The 22,734-nt window shown below is 53.4% G+C and overlaps 1 protein-coding gene across 11 annotated transcripts in view; it reads right to left on the bottom strand.

Annotated features, from left to right (window-relative positions):
- The window catches only part of MYH14 (myosin heavy chain 14), a 101,292-nt gene extending 83,604 nt beyond the window's left edge, over positions 1-17,688 (bottom strand). For 4 of the 11 annotated variants that reach the window (XM_070224756.1, XM_023650219.2, XM_070224758.1 and 1 more), the window contains exon 1: positions 1,736-1,867. Coding sequence is in view for 3 of the 11 variants with exons in the window: in XM_070224755.1 (XP_070080856.1) it covers positions 14,013-14,096 (84 nt within the window). In the remaining 8 variants the exon portion in view is untranslated. Of the gene's footprint in view, positions 1-619; positions 698-1,735; positions 1,868-3,346; positions 3,414-14,012; positions 14,318-14,686; positions 14,819-17,609 lie in introns of those variants that run through there. The other 7 variants (XM_070224757.1, XM_023650220.2, XM_070224755.1 and 4 more) reach the window with 6 other exon arrangements.
- Between the last annotated feature and the right edge of the window lie 5,046 nt (positions 17,689-22,734).

The following is a 22,734-nucleotide window of genomic DNA, read 5'->3' as shown; positions in this document are numbered from 1 at the left end:
CTCCATCCACTCAACTTTCCCTGAGGCCACTCAGGTGCCAGGCTCTGCCCGGAGTGAGTCTGGGGATGCAGAGATGCATCAGATGGGGCCCTGCCTCGACCCCATCACTGCCCACCTCTGCCCTCCTGGCCCTCCACCTCCACCACGCCCCTGGAGAAGTCCCTCCAGATGCCCAGCTCCTCTCGAGGCATCCCCAGATCAGGTCCCCCCAGGCTCTTGTCTGTCCCTCAGCCTCTCCCGCCCGGAAACGCGGCCCCAGGCCACATGTCCCACCTCTCCGCAGACCCACTTGTCACGTGCCCCAGCACCAGCAGTCCCGGCCCCCCAGCAATGCTCCAGCCTCCAACCCTGGGCCCCTGCACTCCAACAGCGGGTTCTCCCACCAGCGAACGGGGTTTCTCCACCTCCCAGGCCCCAGACTGCCCAGGCTGCCCCCAGGCCTCCCGTGAGGCCCTGATCCACCCAGAGCCAAGCTGTGTCCTGGGGACTTTACCCCCACCCTCACCCCACCCACTTCCTCTCCAGCCCATGGCCTTTGACCAGGAAGAGCTTGGGAGTTTTTGCAATCACCCAGCCCTGTGCGTCCCCTCCCTAGAGCCAGGAGTCCACGCGCCCCCACCTCACTCCGGCCGGGCTGGTGGGGAGGATGCCTGGGAGATCCAGATTCGGAGGACTGACCACAGTGCTGATGGGGTGGGGCCTGCGGGGCTGTGGGCCTGGCTGCACACGGCTGGGCCCCTGCGGCTGCCCCGCCCTCCCTCCCCAGCAGGAAGGCCTCTGCCAGGGCTCATTACTGTCACCAGGGCAGGTGAAAGCACCTGCCTGGGAGGGGCGGAGGCTGCTGGGCTGGAAAAGGGACAGGAGCCAGGAATCTGGCCTTGGGGCAGGGGTTGGGGCCCCTGGCATCCAGCCTTGACCTCAGTGGAAAGCTGGGATCCAGGAGTCCCCTGGGCCCACAGATCAGGAAATCTGGGCCCCAGCCTCTCCTCCCTAGCACCCAGGAGTGGGGAGGGGGCCCCCAGCCCCTCCTCCCTCAGACCCGGGCCTCCAGGCCCCAGCCCCTCCTCCCTCAGACCCAGGAGTCCAGGCCCCCAGCCCCTCCTCCCTCAGACCCAGGGGTCCAGGCCCCAGCCCCTCCTCCCTCAGACCCAGGGGTCCAGGCCCCAGTCCCTCCTCCCTCAGACCCAGGAGTGCAGCCCCCAGCCCCTCCTCCCTCAGACCCGGGAGTGCAGCCCCCAGCCCCTCCTCCTTCAGACCCAGAAGTCCAGGCCCCCAACCTCACCTCCCTCAGACCCAGGAGTGCAGCTCCCAGCCCCTCCTCCCTCAGACCCAGGAGTGCAGCCCCCAGCCCCTCCTCCCTCAGACCCAGGAGTCCAGGCCCCCAGCCCTCCTCCCTCAGACCCAGGGGTCCAGACCCCAGCCCCTCCTCCCTCAGACGCCGGAGTCCAGGCTCCCAGTCCCCTCTTCCCCCAGACACAGGAGTCCATGTCCCCAGCTGCCCCCTCCTCCCTCAGACCCAGGAATCCGGCCTCCCAGACCCAGAGTCCCGGCCTCAGAGCCTTCCTCCCTCAAGACCTAGAAGTCGAGGCTCCCAGCGCCGTCCTGACTCAGACCCGGGATTCCTGAGCCCCCAACCCCCCTCCTCGGACCCAGGAATCTGAGCGCCCAATCTCTATCTCCCCGAGACCCAAGTGCCCTGTCGCCGCCCCCTCAACCCGCGGATCCTCGGGGCTACCTGGGGGCGCCGGCCGGTTCGGGAAGCGGGGAGATGGGGAGGGGGCACGGGAATCCCCGGTTGCTTCCGAGCTCTCAGGTGCGGCCACCTCCGCGGTCCAGCGCGGGGGTGGGGCCACGTGGCGTCACCGGGAGGGAGCCGGGCTCTGATGTCACCCAGCACCTGCCGGGCCTGGGAAGGGGGCGGGTCCTGGAGCTGCAGGGCTCTCGACAGGGGGATGGGGGGAGGCGGGGATGAGCTTGTTGCCAGGTGGGCGGCGGTGGCGGCAGCAGCGCCAGGGGCCCCTCCTCCTTCTGGCGGGCAAAAGTCAAGGACCCTCGGCGGAGAGGGCTGAGGACTCCGGGGTTCGAATCCCGCTCAAGCTTTCTGGGCCTCACCCTTCCTCTCTGTGAACTGCAACCAATGAAATAAATACAACGATGTGGGCGAAAGTGCCCAGCGCGGTGCTTAAACAAGCAATGCCTCACTGCATCATTTAGTCCGGTTGGGCCTCAGTTTCCCCAACCCTGGAAATGGGACAACACAATCCACAGAGGATGCTCAGAGTACTTAAAGAAGATGAGGCAATGTTATCCTGGCCTCGTGAGCTTCAGTCTCCTCATGGGGAAATGAGGACTAATTAGTGGTAAGCACACCTACTATGTGCCGGCTGTTTTCTGCTCTTAGAACAGCCCCCGACTTTTAACTCATAGATTGATCTCAGCAACCAATGAGATGGGGTCACTGAGCACCTCCGTTTCTCCGATGGGCAAACTGAGGCAGGGAGAGGCAGAGTAACGTGCTCAAGGTCACAGACTCAGCAAGAGCGGGAGCTGGGATTCAAGCCCAGACTGTTTTCTGTCATTCTAACGACGGGGCTTGGGGACAATGAGTAGCAGGTCCTCACAGATGTCAGTTTCCTCCTCCCAGTTGGTAACTCTCTTGAACTTGCTTCCCCACCTAGGCCATCGGGCCCACAGCCTTCCCTGGGGGACCAAGGCGTAAGTTTAAGGGACCCAGCACACAGTTGGTCTCCGAAGTGTTATTCTCAACGCGGTCCCCTTGCTGTCACCGCCTCTCTCCAGCCTGTTTTTCTCTCCCTGTATAATGGGTACCCTATAACCCACTTCCAGTTAATAGAATTAAAGGAAACTATTTAGTTATAAAAATAAAAGCGCCCGAGTACACCATGGGCGCTCCATTATGTCTTTGCCCGCCCCGCCGCCTCTGCCAGTCCCGACCCCTGTCTCTGATCCGCAATTTTGACACGTGAGAACAGAGACACTGTCATCTAGGGGCCGGGGATCGAAGGCGATGACTCAGGTATTAAAGCGTCCAAGGTCCCATAGCGAGCCTCAGTTTCCCTTTCTGCGGAACACACCCGAGGACGCCCGTGAAGACCCCGACCCGGCCTCGCACACAGTAGGAACTCGAGTTGAGCGAGTGTAGACGCCCCGCCCCGCCCCCCCGCCGCCGTTCGGCGGCGCCCAAGGTGAGAGTCCGAGTCATCGCCCCTCCCCCCCCGCCCGCGCCGGACCCCCGGGGCCTCGATCGCGGCCCCCAGGCTCCAGCCGCCCCGGGCCCCGTCCCGCTCCGCCGCCTCCCGCGGGCACCAGGCCCCCCGGCGCTCACCGGCTTCCAGGGCCGTCCCGAGGCTTCGGCCTGGGGGAGAACGAGGGGCGGGCCCGCCGGGAACGCCCCGCCCACACGAGCGCCGCAGGGGCCAATCGGCGCCCTCTGCGGCAAGCCACGGCCCCGCCCACCGGGGGGACGAGCCCGCCAATCAAGAGGAGCGGCTGGCGGGCGGGGCCAATCAGAAGTTGGCGGAGAGTGCCAGCCGTGGGAAAAGAACCGCGCTGGGGCTCGGAGCCCGGCCGCGCGGCCGTGGGCGGGACCCCAGGCCTGACGGGCAGCCTGTGCGACCAATGGCGAGGCGCGGGGGGCAGCCGGGGGGCGGGAGGCCCAAGGGACTCGGGTGAATGGGCCGCTTTGTGCCCGAGGCATGAATGGGGGCCTTTGTTGAGGACCGGCGTGGGGGGGGCGGCTGGAGGCCGGAATGCCTGGGTCCCCCGGGAGCCGGCGGGCAGGAGAGAAGGGAGAGAGAATTCACTTTTGTCGCACGCCGACCGCGTACCAGGCACTCTCCCAGCCTCTCACCCACCGGGGAGGTGTGGGCGACACTGTCCGTAATAACGAGGATCATTGATTGAGTGCCTGGTGTATGCCAGGAGCTGTGCTAAGCGCTTCACCTGCATGATCTCATTCGATCCTTACGATACGCGCTTGGAATGGGTGCTATTAAGATCTTCATCTTCCAGATGAGGTAAACCGAAGCTTAGGAAGAGGGTGTTAATTGCCGAAAGTCCCAGAGCTGGCAAATGGCAGAGCAAGGACTCGGGCCCTGCCTCAAATGGGACTCCGGAATGTGTGTTCTTAACCACCATGCTACACCCAAACGTTGGTTAATGCTTCCCAATTTACAGATGGGCAAACAGGCTCAGGGGAGCCAGGCAACTTCCCAAGGTCACAAAACAAAGGCTGCACGCGACCCCAACGTGGTGTGCACGTCTGAAGCCAGCCTGTTGCTGGTGAGCCCTGCACCATTGCTCTTGGAGCTATATCCCCCTTTTGTAGGTGTACTCTGAGGCTCCAGCGGCTGGGGGTAGGGGTGGAGTTGGGGGGCTGCACATGAATCAAGCCCTACCCCGCCTGCCCACGCGGCTCTGCTGCTCCACAGCTGTGTGAGCGTGGGCAGTTGCCAGCCTTTTTTGAGGTTCCATTTATTTCTGCATCTGTAAAATGGGGATGACGGTCTCTCTGCCTCCACCCTCGTCCTCGCCCAACACACACACACAGTCCACTGCCAATGGGAGCCTGTCAAATTCTATTCAGACCACGCTCCTGCTCTTCCCAGAATTTTTCGTGGCTCCATCTCAGACTAAAAGCGCAAGTCCTCGTGGCCCACAAGGCCCTGCACCATGTGGCCTCCGTGCCCTCTCTGATCTCGTCTCCCACCCATCTCCGCTTCATTCAGCTCCAGCCACACTGGCCTTCTGGCTGTTTCTCAATTCCTCAAACACTCCCCAGGCGTGGTCCTGCCTCAGGGCATTGCATCTGACGTTCACTCCACCAGGAATGCTCTTCCCCCAGGGAGGAAGAGGTAGTCTCCCTCTGCCATCGTTGGATCTGCTCCAATGTCACCTCCTCCAGGCAACCCTTCCTGACCATTCTATATAAAACAGTTCCCCTCATCACTCCCTCTTCTATGACCCTGCTTTGTTCCTCTTCATAGCACCAGTAGTGTGCATTCATTTGTTTATCTGTTTACTGTGTGTCTCCCTACTTGAATGTAAGTCCCATGATGGGAATAACCTTTGTTTTGTTCAGTGCTGGATCCTCAGGGCCTGGCACACAGTAGGCACTCAATAAGTGTGTGTTGAATCAATAGTAACAAGTCCGTGTACTGTGTGAATTAAATGAGGTAATGCCCACAAAGAGCTTAGTGCCGTCCTGACATCAGGAAAACGCTAAATAAACAAATAATGATTATTATTACTGTTGTTATTTATTGCCCTCCCAACAGCCTTCTGATAGCATGCAGGAGAGAGAGAGAGAGGGAGAGAAAGTCTAGAACGAGGGAAAGAAGCCAGAAAAAGGGAAAGGGGAAGGTTGAGAGGTAAGAGACGGGAAACAGAGATGGGAGGAGAGAGCTGGCGTTGGGCTGAGGACCGACACAAATGTGAACACCCAACTCCCAACGCGTTCGCTCAGCAATGGCAAAGGAGAGTCCTTGTGGGTAAGGGGCTTTGAGGCTGCCATGGCCACTGCCCACCTCTTTGCAGATAGGGAGACTGAGCTCCAGGCAGGAGAGGACCTTCCGAGGGCATCCACGGTGATAATACAGCTCACATGCCTCAGCTCTGATTGCAGGCTGAGGATGTGACCGTCATTATCTCAATGCCTCCTCATGCCAGCCCTGTGAGCTTGGCACCATTATTACCCGACTTGACTGGCCAGCAACACGCCCAGCAGCTCCTGGCTGCTCCTGTTGGCAGATCTGTGCTCAGACTACAGTAGGTCAGACCCCTGAGTCTGTACTTTTTTTTTTTTTTAAAGATTTTATTTTTTTCCTTTTTCTCCCAAAGCCCCCCAGTACATAGTTGTATATTCTTCGTTGTGGGTCCTTCTAGTTGTGGCATGTGGGACGCTGCCTCAGCGTGATTTGATGAGCAGTGCCATGTCCGTGCCCAGGATTCGAACCAACAAAACACTGGACCGCCTGCAGCGGAGCACGCGAACTTAACCACTCGGCCACGGGGCCAGCCCCCTGAGTCTGTACTTTTAAACCAAGACAGAGCTGAGGGCCCTGTGACTCTGACCTGAGTGTCCTCTGTGGGAGCCTGAAGATAACAGGAGGTGCTGTTTATTGAGTGTTGACTGTGTGCTGGACATTGTGCCCTCTGTATGTATTAACTCATTGGATTTTCTGAATAATCCTATGAGATGGATACTTTCATTACCCTCATTTGGCTGATAGAAAACAGGGGCTCAGACTGATCAAAATCCCCTGTGCCTGCGGGCTGGCCCTGAGGGAGGAATGTGGCCTGGCACCCAACAGAAATTCAAATAGGAAAGAAGGATCTGGCAACCACATTGTAACCATCTTCTGCCTGGTAACAGGTGATGTCATCAACCCCATCCAGGGTCACTTCTGCCCGGCAACTGGTGATGTCATCCTTCCCACCAAGAGTCTAAACTGGAGACATCACTAATTGGGCTCAATCTATGGAAAAATTGGTGACATCACTGAAGGATGATCTCAAGCTTCCTCTTGTTGAGGGTGTTCTAGGAACTGGACACCTGTGCTAGACACTTTAATAGTCGCTGATATTTACTGAGGACTCACTATGTGCCTGGTACAGTTCTAAGCCCTTTATATGTATTTAAGTCCCACAATCCTCCCGATAACAGTCCATAGTAGGTGCTAAGTTCAGACCCATTTTACAGAGGAGGACGTCGAGGGAACGCTGCCCTGAGTGGCACAGCTAGAAAGCATCAGACCCAGGATTTGAACCCCGGGCAGTCAAGGCTCCAGAGCTTGGAAAAAAGTCAGCGGGGAGCCAAGATCATGTACAAAAATAAAACATTGGTGCAGAGTGGGGAGAAAACAAGAGGGCTGGGGAGGAGGGGCTGCCCCGTGGAAGAGAGTTTGGGGGGATCTTGGGGTGAGGAAAAAGTTGGAGGAGCAGCTTCCACGCCTGGTGGGGGCGAAGGGGGCCCGAGTCTTTAATAGAGAAACAAGAGAGGGACCAAGCGTCCGTCAGGTTTCACGGTGGGTCCTCGCTGTGACCCTGCCTGAGCCCTTTCTCTGAGGCAGAGATTTGAATGGTTCCAGTATTTTATTTTTGGTCACTGGGCTGTTGTTTGCCTGCATGTGACTCAGAGCTGGGACTGGCTGCGAGACAAGAGCGAGCTGGCGGCCTCGTGTGGGACACGGATGAGTGACGGGCTCAGTGCTGCAACAAGAAATCTTGACTGAGTGCCTACTATGTGCCGAGCCTTATTGTAAACCAGGGGTCAGCAAACTTTCTCTGTAAAGGGCCAGACCGTAAAGAGTTTCAGCTTGGAGGGCCGGAGGGTCTCTGCTGCAACGACCCCCCTGGTACCAGGGCAGCAGGTGAGCAGCACTGATTGTATGTAAATGAATGGAATATGTAAATGAGTGGAATATGTAAATGAGTGGAATATGTAAACGAGTGGGTGTGACTGTGTCTCAATAAAACTTTATTTACACAAACAGGAGGTGGGAGGACAATGGGGCACGTGGGCTTGTGGTTTGCAGACCCCTGTTCCAGAAGCTGAGGAGATGGAGGGAACAAAGACATCCAAGTCTTCACAGAACTCAAATATTAATCTACGCCTACACAGAAGGTAGAGCAAACCTGTTCACACCTAAGTTAGATTCTATCCTTCCTTTGCTCAGAGTCCACCCCTGACTCCCGTCTCACTCAGAGTCATAGCAAAGTCTTCCCCAGGGCCCACAAGGCCCTACACTATCTGGCCCCCTCCCTACTTTCACCTCCCACTCTCTCCCCCTTGTTTACTCAGCTTCAGCCACACTGGCCTCCTCAATGCTTCTCAGACACACCAGGCTCAGCCCTGCCTCAGGACCTTTGCACGTGCCTTTCTCTCTACTGGAAATCTCTTTCCTTAGATAACCAGTTGGCCCTCTCCTCTCCTTCCAGTCTTTGCACGGCTGTCGCCTCCTCCATGAGGTCTTCCCTGAGCACCCTTTCCCCCCCGGACTCCTGATACCCCCTCCCCTGCTCTGTGTTGTCTTTTGCCACAACATTCGGCATCCTCCAACCTGCCAGTAACTTACTTATCACCTTTACTGTTTGTTGTCTGATGCTCCCGACTACAGTGTCAGCTCTGCATGGATGGGGATTTTGTCTGTCTGGTCCCCTGCTGTGTTCCCGGTGCCTATGACAGAGCCTGGCACACAGCAGATACTCCACAAACACTTGCTGAAGGGATGAACGGGTTCTGGTGATGGATACGGACCGAACAAGCGAGCACATAATCACGGAGCACAATGGCAAGTGGGTACAAGTGCCGGGGAGAAAAACGAAAGGAGGGTAAGAGAGGGAAGGGGCCTGGGGTGTTATTCTAGACGGGGGGTCAGGGAAGGTTGCCTGAGGAGGTGACAGCTGAGTGGAAGGGTCATATGAGTGGAATGGATGGATGGATGCGTAACTGAGGGAGGAAAAGAATAAACAGACGAAGGAGGGACTAGATAACTGGATGGATGGATGAGTGAATGAATGAATGGAGGGGATGCAAAATGAATGAGTAAATAAGCGGGCAGATGGGAGGAAGAATCAATCAATGCATGAACGGATCTACAGATGGATGGATGGACGGATGGATAAATGGTCTTTGGTGCATCCACACCTTGGCACAAGCTGTGCCTTCTGCTCGTTGCTCCCCGTCTCCATCTCTCCACCCCGGGGGACTCCAGGTCGGCTTCCCGAGACCCAGTCTGCGCTGGCCGCGCGTAGAAGGTCCCCGGGTCTCCGTCCAGCCCCATCCTGTGCCCCGCCGCTGTCCGCTCCCTTTCCTGCGGATGCTCTGATCACCGGAGTGGAATAAGCTCTCTGCTGGCATATTTACAGACCAGCAGCCCCTTTAGGGCTGAGCAGAGATGTGTGCTGTGCATGTGAGGGAAGTATGAAGCAGGTCTCTGAGCCGGAGGTCCACGAGGTAGACGCCTCCGACAGCATCACTGCCTATAGGGTGGCGCAGATTTGACTGTGGTGCTTGGTGTGTTGGGTGCCTCTGTGTGACGGGTCTGCCAGGGGAAAGGTCTGCACCTCTGACATCTCATTTGGCCCAGTGTCGACCTTCTAGGGGTCCACTGCCCACTCTACTCCTCTCTTTGCTACTGTCCTGATCACACTAGATTGGATCCCTCTCTGCCTCCTCCACCAGTTTGGAGCCCCTAGAGGACAAGGCTTGAATCTGACCCATCCCAAGGCTGGTAGCTCCACAAAGGTCGGGGTCAGACTCATGCTGGGTTCCTGGGATCTCCCAGCACAGGATCTGGAACACAGGATGCCTCAGGGGAAGTTTGTTGACTGAGCAAATGAACGGAAGGATGACTTTTGTTATCTGGTGAGCTCCTACTCATACTTCAAAATCCAACTCAAAAGTTCCCTCCTCTGAGAAAACTTCTCTGACTCCTCCTGGCTGGCCGGATAACAATCATTAGTACTTTATGATACTTGTATCCTAGGCATCATAAGTCCTTTCATACATATATATATGGAATCACTTAACTCCCAAGCCAGGTACTATTGTTTTTCTCCCTTTTGTGAATGGAAGAAACTTCTAACAAATAGAATTCAGCAAAAGGGATGGGGTGTCACTTTGGTGATTAGGTTATGAAAGACCGGGACTTCTATCTTGCAAACTGACTCTCTCTCGGTGGCTTTGACAAAGCAACCTGCCAGGTGGGAGAGGCCCGTTTGGCAAGGAATGGAGGGGTGGGCTCCAGCCAACAGCCTGCAATAAACTGAATCCTGCCAACGACCTCGAGAGTGAGCACGGAAGCAGATCCTTCCTCAGTCGAGCCGTGAGATGAGGCCACAGCCCAGCCAGCGCCCCGCTTGCAGACTCATGGAAGACCTGACGCAGGAGATCTCTACAGCTGTTCTCAAAACATTGCTTTCTTTTTGAACTAAAACCACTTTAATTACACAAAATGGAAAAGAAAAAGAAAACAACAGGGTCACAATTTCCCTTGACCACCCAGCCAGAGGGTGGCAGGGCCGGGACTCAAACCTGGGGGGGGGTCCTCCCCTCCACTGATGTTCTGTCCCTGAGCCCATCGACCCAGGCGGGACCCAGGAATCTGCATTTATACAGGTTCCCGGATGGTCTTGTGGCAGGTGGTTCTCGATCATACTCGAGCCAAGACACTTGGCATCATCCTCGATTCCTCTTTTCTCCTCATCTCTTCCGTTCAGTCCGTCGGAAAGTATTGTCAATTTTTTTTTTTTTTTTTTGGTGAGGAAGATTGGCCCTGAGCTAACATCTGTGCCAATCTTCCTCTATTTTAGGTGGGACACCACCACAGTGTGGCTCACAGGCTCTGCTAGGTCCACACCCGGGATCCGAACCTTTGAACCCTGGGCCACCTAAGCAGAGCACATGAACTTAACCACCACGCCACTGGGCCAGCCCGAAATATTGTCAACCTGACTTCCAAAAAGTAACCAGAATCTGACCCCTTGTTGCCACACCCACTGCCACCGCTCTGGTCTGATCCCCACCATGTCCAGCTGGGACCACTGTGGTCACCTCCCGCCTGGTCTTCCTGCTTCTCTTTCTTGCCTCCCTCGGTCTGTTCCCCAAGTCAGCTCACGTCCCTCCTCTGCTCAGAGCCCTCCCCTGATTTCTATCTCACTCAGAATGAAAGCAAAATCCTCAGCAGGTCTACAAGACCCTGCAGGATGTGGCCCCCTGTGTCCCCTCCTTGACCTCACTTCCTACCTTCTCCCGCTCAGTCACACCTCTCTATCCAAACCACCCTCCTCACTGTTCCTCGAACACAGCCGGCATGCTCCCACCTCAGGACCTTTGCACGGGCTGGTCCCTCTACTTGGAAACCTCTCTCCAGATATCCCCATAACTGACTCCCTCCATTCATTGAAGTCATTGCTTAAATGTCACCTTGGCACTGAGGCCTCCTCTGACCACGCTGTTTAACCTCACAACCAGTCCCCGGGTACCCCTGACCCCTTTCACCTGCTCTCCTGATTCTGCCTTCCCATAGCACCTTCCAACATGTTTTATGATTTACTTATTCACTGTGCTTGTTATTTATTGTCTGTCTCTCACGCTCTCTCTCTCTCTCTCTTTTTTTTTTTTTTGGTGAGGAAGATTGGCCCAGTGCTAACATCTGTGCCAATCTTCCTCTATTTTATGTGGGATGCAGCACAGCATGGCTTGACGATCACTGCTAGGTCCGTGCCTGGGATCCGAACACTTGAACCCCAGGCTGCCAAAGCAGAGTGTGCAAACTTAATCACTACACCACTGGGCCTGTCTCTCTTTGACCACGGAATGTCAGCCCCTCAGAGGACGGGGACTCTGCTTCATTTACTGCTCTGTACCCAGCACCTAGGACAGTTCCTTGCACGTGAGTACCCCACGAATATCTGTCACACGAATGAAATAAACGCTTTGAGAAATTCTGCTCGAGCTGGGAGGGTGACGGGGAACTTTCATTTCCTCGTTCCTATTACGTGATGCCAGCGTTTTCTAAAACGACAATCACTACGTTACGATCAGGAAGGGAGAAAAGTCCACCAAAGCTATTTTTAACACATTTCCTTTTCGAATTCAAACCATTTTAATTACATAAGGCAGAAAAAATTCTATCAAGAAGGTAATAACATTTCTCTTGACCCGCACCTTCCTTCTCAATTCCCCTTCCAGATGTAGCCCTGATAATATTTTGGTGCAGATTCTTCTAAAAACACCTGCTGCTTATTTACATCGGGGGCCCACTGCTTGTGCTTATAAATAAAGTTTTATTGGCACACAACCATGCTCATTGGCTTATTGTTATTGTCTATGCTAAAGGGCAGCATTAGAAGTTATGATAGAGATGGTGTGACGCCCAAAGCTTAAAATATTTACTATTTGAGACTTCAGAGAATAAGTTTGCAAACCTCTGATTTACATAGAGAGATTAGTAACTGAGAATTATTCCCTCTGATTTCTTGTGTTTGGGAAAAAGGATAATACTTGATATATTGAATTGCAACTTGCATATTCCCCCAATACATCTCGGGGAACTTTGTGTGCTCCTGTTTAAATTCACCTCGATCTTTTTCACAGCTGCATAGTATTCCACAGTCACAGTGGGCAGTGCCTTTGACCTCTCTCCTGTTGATGGAGCTTTTCATGGTTTTCCCCATTTCTCCCCTTTATGAATGACAATCCAGAGGACGTCTTTCTTCCTACTTCTTCATGTAGAGATTGCTGAGTCAAAGCGTATAACGCAATTAAGGTTTTAATAGACATCACCAAATTGCTACCCACAACAACACGATTTGCCTTTTTAGGAAAGAAAATGAAAAAGAAACCAAGCCAGCCAGGTATTTATTACACGGCTGTTCCGTGGCAGGCTCCACTCCTCGGGGAGGTCCGCCTGTCATTTCCTGACCCCAGGACACATCGTGGACTCTCTCAAGACTTTGCTCCGGCTGCTCCCTTCTCCACCCTTCTCTGCTGGAGAAACGCTGCGAGGGCCTCACAATCCACCTCGGATGATCAGACGGAGTTTTGTGACATTAACCACGCACTGGTCCTGTGTCCCTGTAATCCCGTTTCTAAGTAGCACCCACAGGAAGACGTGCACAGGGGACACGCGAGGACACAGCCAAAGATGCCCAAGGCAGCACTGCAGGTGGGAGTGGGGACCTGGAGACAACCACGGGGTCTGTTCCTTGGGAAGCGAGTAAGTAAAAGGGAGTGGATCCCCCATGCTGTTCCAGAAGCAAGCAACAAATCAGAGTTACAGATGGGAACACGGAGAGATCCTAAAGTGTTGGCTGGAAAAAGTAAGAAACAAAACCGGCTCTACAGCACACTTTAAAAGATACAATTTATCGAGGCCGGCACGGTGGTGGCATCGTGGTGAAGCTCGCGGGCTCTGCTTTGGCGGCCCCGGGGTTGCGGGTTCAGATCCCGGCCATGGGCCTAGCACTGCCCGTCAAGCCACCCCGTGGTGGGCGTCCCACATAGAAAGTAGAGGAAGATGGGCACGGATGTTAGCTCAGGGCCAGTCTTCCTCAGCAAAAAGAGGAGGATTGGCAGCAGATGTTAGCTCAGGGCTAATCTTCCTCAAAAAAATGAATAAATAAATAAATAAAAAAGAGGAAGCTTGTCAACAGATGTTAGCTCAGGGCCAATCTTCCTCACACACACACAAAAGATACAATTTATCTTTCGTATCGATTTAGAAGATATAGTTAACACAAAGCAACACTGTCTGGTCTGCAAATGTTTATACATACTCAAGGGTGCAAGTATGTTAAATGTGTTTTGGGGTTTGTCCCTGGGGTTCTGGGGAGGAAATAGGAGTGGGGTTGGAAGGTTAAAGAGAAAAAGAAAAAATAAAGCAAAGGGATATAGACAAATGATAGACAAGAACTGAAAATACGACGCAACTCTATGCGCCTGACTCCACCCCTGTGAAGATCTGTGTCAGGGGGCGTCTCTGCTCCAAAGGCTTCCCCGGCCCCTCACCCCGAGCCAGAATCGGTCACTCCCTCTGCTCGGTTCCCACAATGCCTTCTTCCACCACCATTACAGCCCAAGTTCACCGGATCGAGACTCTGCCCGTGACTGTCTTCCCAACCAGAGCAGGAGCATTTTGGGGAATGCGGAATGGAATGTGAGCCTCAATTTCTCTAATCTGCAGAAGGGAGATAAGGATCAAAGCATCTACCATATAGAGTTGCAGGAGGGTTCAATTAATTCGTTCCTGTCCTGGACTTAACACAGTGATTTCGGCACATTGCAAGCGCTCAAGAAATATTGGCAGCTATTACTATCATTACTATTTTCGAGATTGACCGACCTCAGGACATTGGGAAATGCCTCCTCCTTCAGGAAGCCTTCCAGGATTTCTAGCTGGGAGCTCCGCCGGCGCTGGTGGCCACCCTCCCCCCTCCCCCCCCCCCCGTTATAGCCTCTTCCCCAGGTGTGGACACCTCCTGCTCACCTGTCCGTCTCCCTCGCTGGGCCGGGAACTCCTCAAGGGCAGGGACCAGGGTCTGTTCACCCGGGGTTCCTCAGAGCCCGGCATAGCGGCCCGTGTCCTTTGGGCCTCCAGAGCCGTCTGCCCACCTGAGTGGGAAACAGGCTGGGAGGGCAGATAAGGCAGGTGTATAATTAACGAATATATGACAGGCTGTTTGTGATAAGAGCTGGTGACAGCCCAGAAACCCTATATGTCAGAGTCCCAATCTGGTTTCAACCCACCTCCAGCCTCCTCCCTACCACTCCCTTGCCTGCTCCCCGCATTCTGGCCTCCTGCACGGCGCACCCGCCCAGGGACCCGCCTCTGAGGCTCCGCTGGACCGTCCTCGGAACGCCCTTCCTGCCCAAGTGATGCAGGAGCCGGACCCTCGGGAGCCTCCCGTCCCAGACCCGAGGACTCTTCCCTTTGCCTCCGTTCCCTTTGGCATCTGATAAAATCTGCAGACTCCTCCTCTGAATAGTATTTTTTTTAAGTCAGGTTTATTGAAGTGCAATGAATATGCAAATATGTAATCCTATCAGAGATATATTCATAATTGCTCTATGGGAGGTAAAAGGCCCCCTTTCTGACCAGCGCTGACATCAGTGTGACCCCCACCGCAACCGGGACCCATCGCGCCTGGGACCCCTTGTCACCTTCGGAGCCCCGGTCGCCTGTGTCCACGTGCGGTGCCGCCCTCGATAACCCGTCCTGAAGATTTCCCTGCGTCAGTGCGTTCGCATCTTTCTCTTCCAAAACAGGAGCCAAAGATAAGCTGCACAGAATCCCTAATGCGAATGCATCAGAGTTTATTTTAAACAATGCACGGTGGATGGACGTTTAGATTATTTCCAGTGTCCAACAAGGAAGGATAAACAAGGAAACGAAGGGGAAACGAATGTTCTAATATGTGCCTTCTTGTGAACTCAGACCAGTCGTTTTTCTCCCCGGGATGGACACTAGAGAGTGTTGCTGGATCCCGGGGCAGATGCATTGTTCCCTAATATTTTATTACGAAGCATTTTAAGCATATAGAAAGGTTGAAAAAAAAAAGTGTGCAATGAATACACGAGTAGCCGTTGGCTAGGATCTACAATTGTTACCATTTTCCTAGATTTGCTTTATTCCGTCTGTATCCATTTATCCTTCCCTCTAGCTCAGTGGTTCTGAACCAGCGTCAAATTTGCCCCCTCCCCAGGATGGTGACATTCGACAATGTCTGGAAATAGACATTTTTTCTTTTTCTTTCTTCCTTTTTTTTTTTTTTTGCTGAGGAAGATTCACCCTGAGCTAACATCTGTGCCAATCTTCCTCGATTTTGTACGTGGGTCGCCGCCACAGCATGGCTGCTGACGAGTGGTGTGTAGGTCTGAGCCTGGGAACCAAATCCAGGCGACTGAATCGGACCGAGCCAAACTTAACCACAGGCCAGGGAGCCAGCCCCCAGACATTTATTTTTTATTGCCACAAACTGCATGTGTGGGAGAGATGCTCATCAACATCCTAAGTGCACAGGACTCACCCTCCACACACACACACACACACACACACACACACACACAGAATTATCTGGCCCCAAATGTCAATAGCAGCAAAGTGAAATCCTGCAGTTTATCCACTCGTTAGAGTAATTTACAGACATCAGTAGACTGACGAAATACACTAAGAAAATACGGAATGTTTCCACACCCGGGAAGGTCACCTCCTGCTCCTTCCCTCTGGATCCCCGCCGCCCCCTCCCTCCATCTCCACTCCAGGCAGCTCCGTTTCTGATTTTTATAATCATAGATTAGTTTTGTCTGTTCTGGACCTTTTCATAAGTAAAATCCTAGACTAGGTGATCTTTTGTGTCTGGTTTCCTCCACTCCACATCATGACTTTAATACTCATCCATGTTGTTCCATGAATTGGTAACTTGTTCCTTTTTTATTGCTGTGTACTATTCCACTGCATGGACGTCTCTCTCGGTTTATCCAGTTTCCTGTTGATGGGCACCTGTCGTATTTCCAGTTTGAGGCTATTAGGAATAAAGACGCTGTCAGTATTCTTGTACTAGTCTTTTGTGGGCACGTAGTTTTATTTCTCTTGAGTAACTATTCAAGAGTGGAATTTCTTAGTCATAGCGTAGGTTTAATTTATTTAAAAATGCCCGATCTTTTCCCAACGTGGCTGTATGAACTGCCGGTTGCTGCTGTAACAAATCGCCACAATCCTGCTGGCTTAAAACAGTGCAAATTTCTTATCTTGCAGTTCTGGAGGTCAGGTGTCTGAAACGGGTCTTCCTGGGCTGACATCGAGGGGTCGGCAGAGCTGCGTTCCTTGTGGGGGCTCCAAGGGAGAATTGGTTTCCGTCCTTTTTGCAGCTTCTAGAGGCTGCCCTTGTTCCTTGGCTCGTGGCCTCATCCATCCAGTCTCTTCTTCCACCGTCTCATCTCCTTGTCTGACCCTGACCCTCCTGCCTCCCTCGTATAGGGACCCTTGTGATGACATCCAGGGCCCATCCGGATAATCCAGGATCGTCTCCTTAACTCAAGATCCTTCATTCAGTCACGTCTGCAAAGTCCCTTTTGCTGCGTGAGGTAATGTTCACCGCTTCTGGGGACTAGGACCTGGACATTTTGGGGGGACATTGTTCTGCCTGCGTTTTCCATGCCCCCCAGCAGTGTAAGAGGGTTCTGGTCGCTCCATCTCCTCGTCAACATTTAACACTGTCAGTCGTTTTAATGTCAGCCATCGTGGTAGGTGTGTTGTGTCACATTGTCGTTTCAATTTGCACTTCCCTGGTGACTAATGATGCTGAGCAAATTTTTTTCATGCACTCATTGGCCATTTGTATTTCTTCCTTCGTGAAGCGTCTGTTTAGATCTTTGGCCCATATTTGAATTGAGTTGTTTGCCTCCTTTTTTTTTTTGGTAAGGAAGATTGGCCCTGAGCACACATTTGTTGCCAATCTTCCTTTTTTTTTTTTCCTCCCCAAAGCCCTGGTACAGAGTTGTATATCCTAGTTCTGAGTCATTCTGGTTCCTCTATGCAAGACACCACCACAGCATGGCTGGACGAGCAGTTTGTACGTCCACACCCAGGATCTGAACTGGTGAGCCCCAGGCCACGGAAGCAGAATGCAGAAACCCAACCGCTGGGCCACAGGGCTGGCCCCTGTTTGCCTTTTTATTACTGAATTCCAGGAGGGCCTTTTTTATCTGACTACTTCAGTTCACACTCCCCTCATCCACATAGAAAGTTCCCCCCGGCCCCTCTTCTTTATTCTTCTCCCCCCTCCCCTGCCCCCTCAGCTGTCCTTGAGGTTTTGTGCCTTTGGGGATAATGATAAATTTTTACACTTCCTGGGGCGTAGGCCGAGTTTTAGAATCACACTGCCCGACACTAGTCACCTGAGACCACTTTAGTTTAAATAAATTAAAATTAAATAAGACTGAAAATTCAGTTCCTCAGTCTCGCCAGCCGTGTTTCAACGCTCAACAGGCACACGGCGCTGGTGGCTGTGCCACGTCAGCAGCACGCACGTGCAGCGTCTCCATCATCGCGGAAAGTTCGAGAAGGATCTAGAGGGAAACCCACCTGTGTCTTGCGGTAGTGACTGCCTTTCCTAAGACGGCACCGACGTGCTATCGGCCCAGACGACTGCCTTCCCACCGGGGATGAGGAAAGGAGGAGAGAAAGGAGAGGTGAGAACGAGAAAAAACCGCGAGCCGTAATAATAATCGTCTGGCACTCGGTAAGTGCTCATTACATTAAGAAAATACACACATAACCACCAGCTAATGATACCTGCCGAGTGCCAGGTACTTTCTCGGCTGCATTATCCAACCCGTGTTTATTCCCAGAGAAACAGGAGGAGCAAGAAAGACGCTCCAGCCAAGCACTTTCTTTTCCAAACAGCAGAGGAATTAACTCCGTAAACGCCAGCCGTCCTGGCAGGAAATCTCTAAAGCAGAGCTCATTGTCTTCCCTGCTAAACCTGCTCTCCCGGCTGCATTTTCCCTCGTGGTAATTGGCGTCTCCACACATCCAGCCACCAGGTTAGATAACAGGGGCACCGTCCTCCTTGCCCGCCCCCCACAGATGGGAGCCCCTGCCACCGTCTCTGCCCCAAGCCCTTCACTCATCCCCATGGCCTCAGTTCCCAGCCCTTCAGCTTAGTGTTGAAAATGCTCTCTTTCATCTCTGCACGAGCACTGCTCTCTTTACCCAGAATTCCCATCCCCACCCCGGTGAACTCCTACTCATCCTTCAACGCCCAACTCAAATATCCCCTCCTCCAGGAAGGCTTCCCTGACTGCCTTTGACAGATCAGTGCACACCCTCTGAGCCCCTGCAGTGCCCCATAAGGCCTTGGTCACCCCCCTGGTCTCTCTCTGTTGTGACTTTCTGACCCACCATCAGCTCTCCTGGTGAGAGTGTGACCTCCAGGAGAGGAAAAATCTTACTCATCTTGGTGGCCACAGTATCTTGAACCAGGCCTGGCACATAGTAGGTCTTCAGCACATGTGTGTTGGAAAAAAACGCTAATAATAGTTAACATCCGATGAACCCTGTGTGAAAAATAGCAAGCATACAGGGGAGGAACTAGGAAGATAGCACCTTTAGCAAGTGACCAAAGCTAATACGATCAGTAACAGGATCTGCCGACATCCTGGGCCTCCTGATGTCACGCACCAGGGAGGATGTGGCATCGCTTCCATGTTGTTCCCGTCCAAACAGCATAACCAGAACCTCATCATAAGGAAGTCATCAGACAAACCCAAATCAAGAGACATTCTGCAAAATAAATGGCCAGAACTTCTCGAAAGTGTCAAGGTCGTCAAAGACAAAGACTGAGGAACTGCCACAGATCGGAAGAGACTAAGGAGACAGGACAACTCAGCGTCTCCTGAGGCCCTGGACCAGCTCCTGGATCAGAAAGAGGACGTGAGTGGGGGATATTGGTGAAGTTTGATGAAGGTCTGTAGGTTAGTTCATAGGCATGTCGCTAGGTTAGTTTCACGGTTTTGATCAGTTTACCGTGGTTGTGGAAGGCGTCAACGTTTGGAGAAGAATATATGGGAATTCTTAACACTTCTTCGGTGAAGTCTGAAATTATCTCAAAAAGAAGAATGAAAAGAAAATGAGGGGCCAGCCCTGTGGCATCGTGGTTAAGTTTGTGCACCTCACTTGGGCTGCCTGGAGTTTGCAGGTTTGGATCCTGGGTATGGACCTACTCACTGCTCATCAGGCCGTGCTGTGGCAGCGTCCCACATGCAAAATAGATGAAGATTGGCACAGATGTTAGCTCAGGGCCAATCTTCCTCACCAAAAAAAAAAAAAAGAAGAAGAAAGAAAGAAAGAAGGAAAATGAGCCCTGTGTGGCAAATGCTTCTCCTGCGCCATCTTTGTTCAGCCCCCTTGGTGTCATGATCTCAATTTCACCAACGTGGAAATGGGCTCAGAGAGGAACAAGCAAGGGTCAAAGCTGGGGCTCGAGCCTGTGGCTTCTCTGCTGCAGAGTCTGCATTTTCAAAAATCCAATGCAAATTTTTTGAGGACCCACTGTGCGCCAGGCACTGTTCTAGGCTCTGGGAATACTGCCATGGACGGGACAGAGTCTCTCTCCTCTTGGATCCCACCTTGGACAATGAACAAATGAGCAATAAAACATGTGATATAAGATCAGGTGGTGATAAAATTTAAAAACTGCTGAGCAAGGGGATTCAGAGTACAGAGGAGATGAACCCTGAGAGCAGGGAATGGAAGCATGGTGGGGGCAGGACTTTTCAACCTCGGAGCCTTGGCTGCCTGCTTCCCTGATTTGGTGGCTGTGAGACTGTCCTCCTGTCCACGAAGCTCGATTACCTCCCACAGGTGCTGGAATTAATTGAACCTTTCCTTCTTCTTCTTTTTTTTTTTTTTTTGAGGAAGATTAGCCCTGAGCTAACAGCTGCCAATCCTCCTCTTTTTGCTGAGGAAGACTGGCCCTGAGCTCACATCTGTGCCCATCTTCCTCTATTTTATGTGGGATCCTGCCACAGCGTGGCTTGACCAGCAGTGCTAGGTCCGAACACCTGGGATCCGAACCCGTGAATCCCAAGCCACGGAAGCGGAGCCCACGAACTTAACTACCATGCCACCGGGCGGGCCCCTTCATTGCCTCTTCTTAGCCTCTGACAGCTGCTGGCGACCTTTGGTCTTCCTCCACATCACTCCAGCTGCGTCACTCTGACCTCCACCTTTTGGTCACATGGTGGTCTCCCTGTGTGTCTCTGTGTCTTCACATGACCTTCTGTTTATAAGGACACCAGTCACATTGCATTAGGGGCCCAGCCTGCTCCAGCATGAGCTCATCTTAGCCAATTATCTCTGCAAGGACCCTATTTCCAAATCAGGTCACATTCTGAGATCCTGGGGGTTAAGACATCAACGTAGCTTTTGGTGGGGGGGGTGGGGGGGCACACGATTCGACTCCTAAGAAATTCTAATGAAAAACAGAAAGCAGAGAAGGGGGATAGGAAGCGGTGGGCCGAGGGGCTGCTCCTTCAGTTCAAGCGGCCCAGGAAGGTCTCCTGGCGTGGGGGACACTCGAGTCACTGCCTGAAGGACAGGCGTCTCGCATGAGTGACAGACATGAATTTCACCGCCCGGCATTTGTGACATTTCCCTTGGCATTTCAGAGGTGTTTCACTTGTTTTTGTCCTGCTCATTTCCCGGTTTGAAACCGGTGAGATTAAGGCCTCGGGTCAGGGAGGCTCAGTCCTCGTGAGAATCTGCGAATGTTTTCCGCCGTGTCGAATTCACTCCGTCGGCGGCTCTGAGAAGCCCCAACAGCTGTGAGGCCTACGAGCTGTCAGATCTCCCGCCTCCAGCGAGAGGTCGTGGTGGGGGCGCCTCTGGTGTCCGCCAGCTGCCCTGCCAGGTCTCAACCCGCCGCAGCCGCTGCCCCTGCCGGCCTTATGTGGAACGACCTGCGCACGAAAGAGGGGCTCCCATCCTGGGTGCACAGATGAGTGAATTAGCACAAAGGGAGTGTGTTCATGAAGCGAGATTAAAAAGCAGGACGGCCCAGCCTCCAAACCCCTCCTTGTTCCCCTCCGCCTGAGGGCCACCACTGTCCCCACTCCTAACACGGAAGACCAGCTCTTCCTGTTCTTGGATTTTATACAAGTGCAATTGCACAGTCTGTGCTCCATTCACTTAACACAGTGTGTCCACGTGTTCTCAGTCCTGGATTGTTTCTCCTCGTTCTTGCACGGTGGGTGTCACCGACCTCCAGCCCGGGGGACAGATCTGGCCTGTCACCTGCTTGTATACGGAAAGCTTTATTGGAACTCACCGTCGCGCACACTCATTTACTGCTGTCAACAGCTGTTTGCATGCTACAGCGGCTGCACCGGAGACCACATGGTCCTCAGCAGAAAAAGTTTGTCAACCCCTGCTGGATGACATCCCCTCCTACAAACAGGACACTGTCTGTTTATTCATCCGACCGTGAATGGGTGTTTGTGCCGTTTCCCATTTGAGGTTATTCCAATAGGCCTGCTAAGAACATTCTAGCACAGAGGTTGTCAAACTTTTTCTAGTCACGTTAGATCAGCGATGCTCAATGGGGGGTTCCTGTCGCTCAGCGGACACGTCACAATGTCTGGAGGCAATTTTGATTGTTGCTGTGGTCTGAAGGGTTGCATCCCCCCCGCCACTCAAACTCATTTGTTTCTTTTTTTTTTCCCCCTGAGGAAGATTAGCCCTGAGCTAACATCTGCCAATCCTCCTCTTTTTGCTGAGGAAGACTGGCCCTGAGCTAACATCCATGCCCATCTTCCTCTACTTTATATGTGGGACGCCTACCACAGCATGGCATGCCAAGTGATACCATGTCCGCACCTGGGATCTAAACTGGCGAACTCCGGGCCGCCAAAGTGGAACGTGCGCACTTAACCGCTGCACCACCGGGCCAACCCCCAAACTCATTTCTTGAAATCCAAATCCCCAAGGTGAAGGTTGCAGGAGGTAGGGCTTTTGTCAGGGGATGAAGTCATGAATGCGGAGGCCTCATGACTGAGATTCATCCCTTATGAGAGAGACCCACAGAGCTCCCTTACTCCTCCCACCTCATGAGGCTCCAACGAGACGTCTGTGACCCCGAAGGGGACCCTCGCCTGACCATGCTGGCACTGTGATCTCGGACTTTCGGCCCCCGGAACTGAGAAATAAGTTTCTGCTGTTTATAAAGCTACCCCGTCTGTGACAGTTTGTTATAGGAGCCCTGACGGATGGAGACAATTGTCGTGACGGGCGGCGGGGTGCCGCTGGGCGGGGCCCGGGGAGGCTGCTCAGCATCCTGCGTGCACAGGACCGCCCTACCATGAGCATCCGACCCCAAATGTCAGTGGCGCCGAGGTTGAGAGATTCCGCCCCTGAGCCTGACTCCTAAAGTGTGGTCCGCCGACCAGCAGCAGAGCCATTCCTGGAAGCTTGTGGGGAATTTAGAGTCTCGGGCCCCACCGCAGACCCCAGAATCTGCATCTGAACGACACCCCCAGAGGAGCTGGATGCTCACGGAAGCTTGAGAAGCGCTGGCCTAGATGACATAAGGAAGGAGCCAGGGCGCACACGGATGGTACAAGCACCACGAGAGCGGCGGCTGCAAACCCAGCCTGAGCGTGGACGCGTATCATCCAATCAAAAACCATCAGTGGCTTTGCTGTCGGATGCG

Source organism: Equus caballus, chromosome 10 (assembly GCF_041296265.1).
Source record: "Equus caballus isolate H_3958 breed thoroughbred chromosome 10, TB-T2T, whole genome shotgun sequence".
Taxonomy (NCBI): Eukaryota; Metazoa; Chordata; class Mammalia; order Perissodactyla; family Equidae; genus Equus; species Equus caballus.
This window is presented reverse-complemented; position numbering and strand designations above follow the sequence as displayed.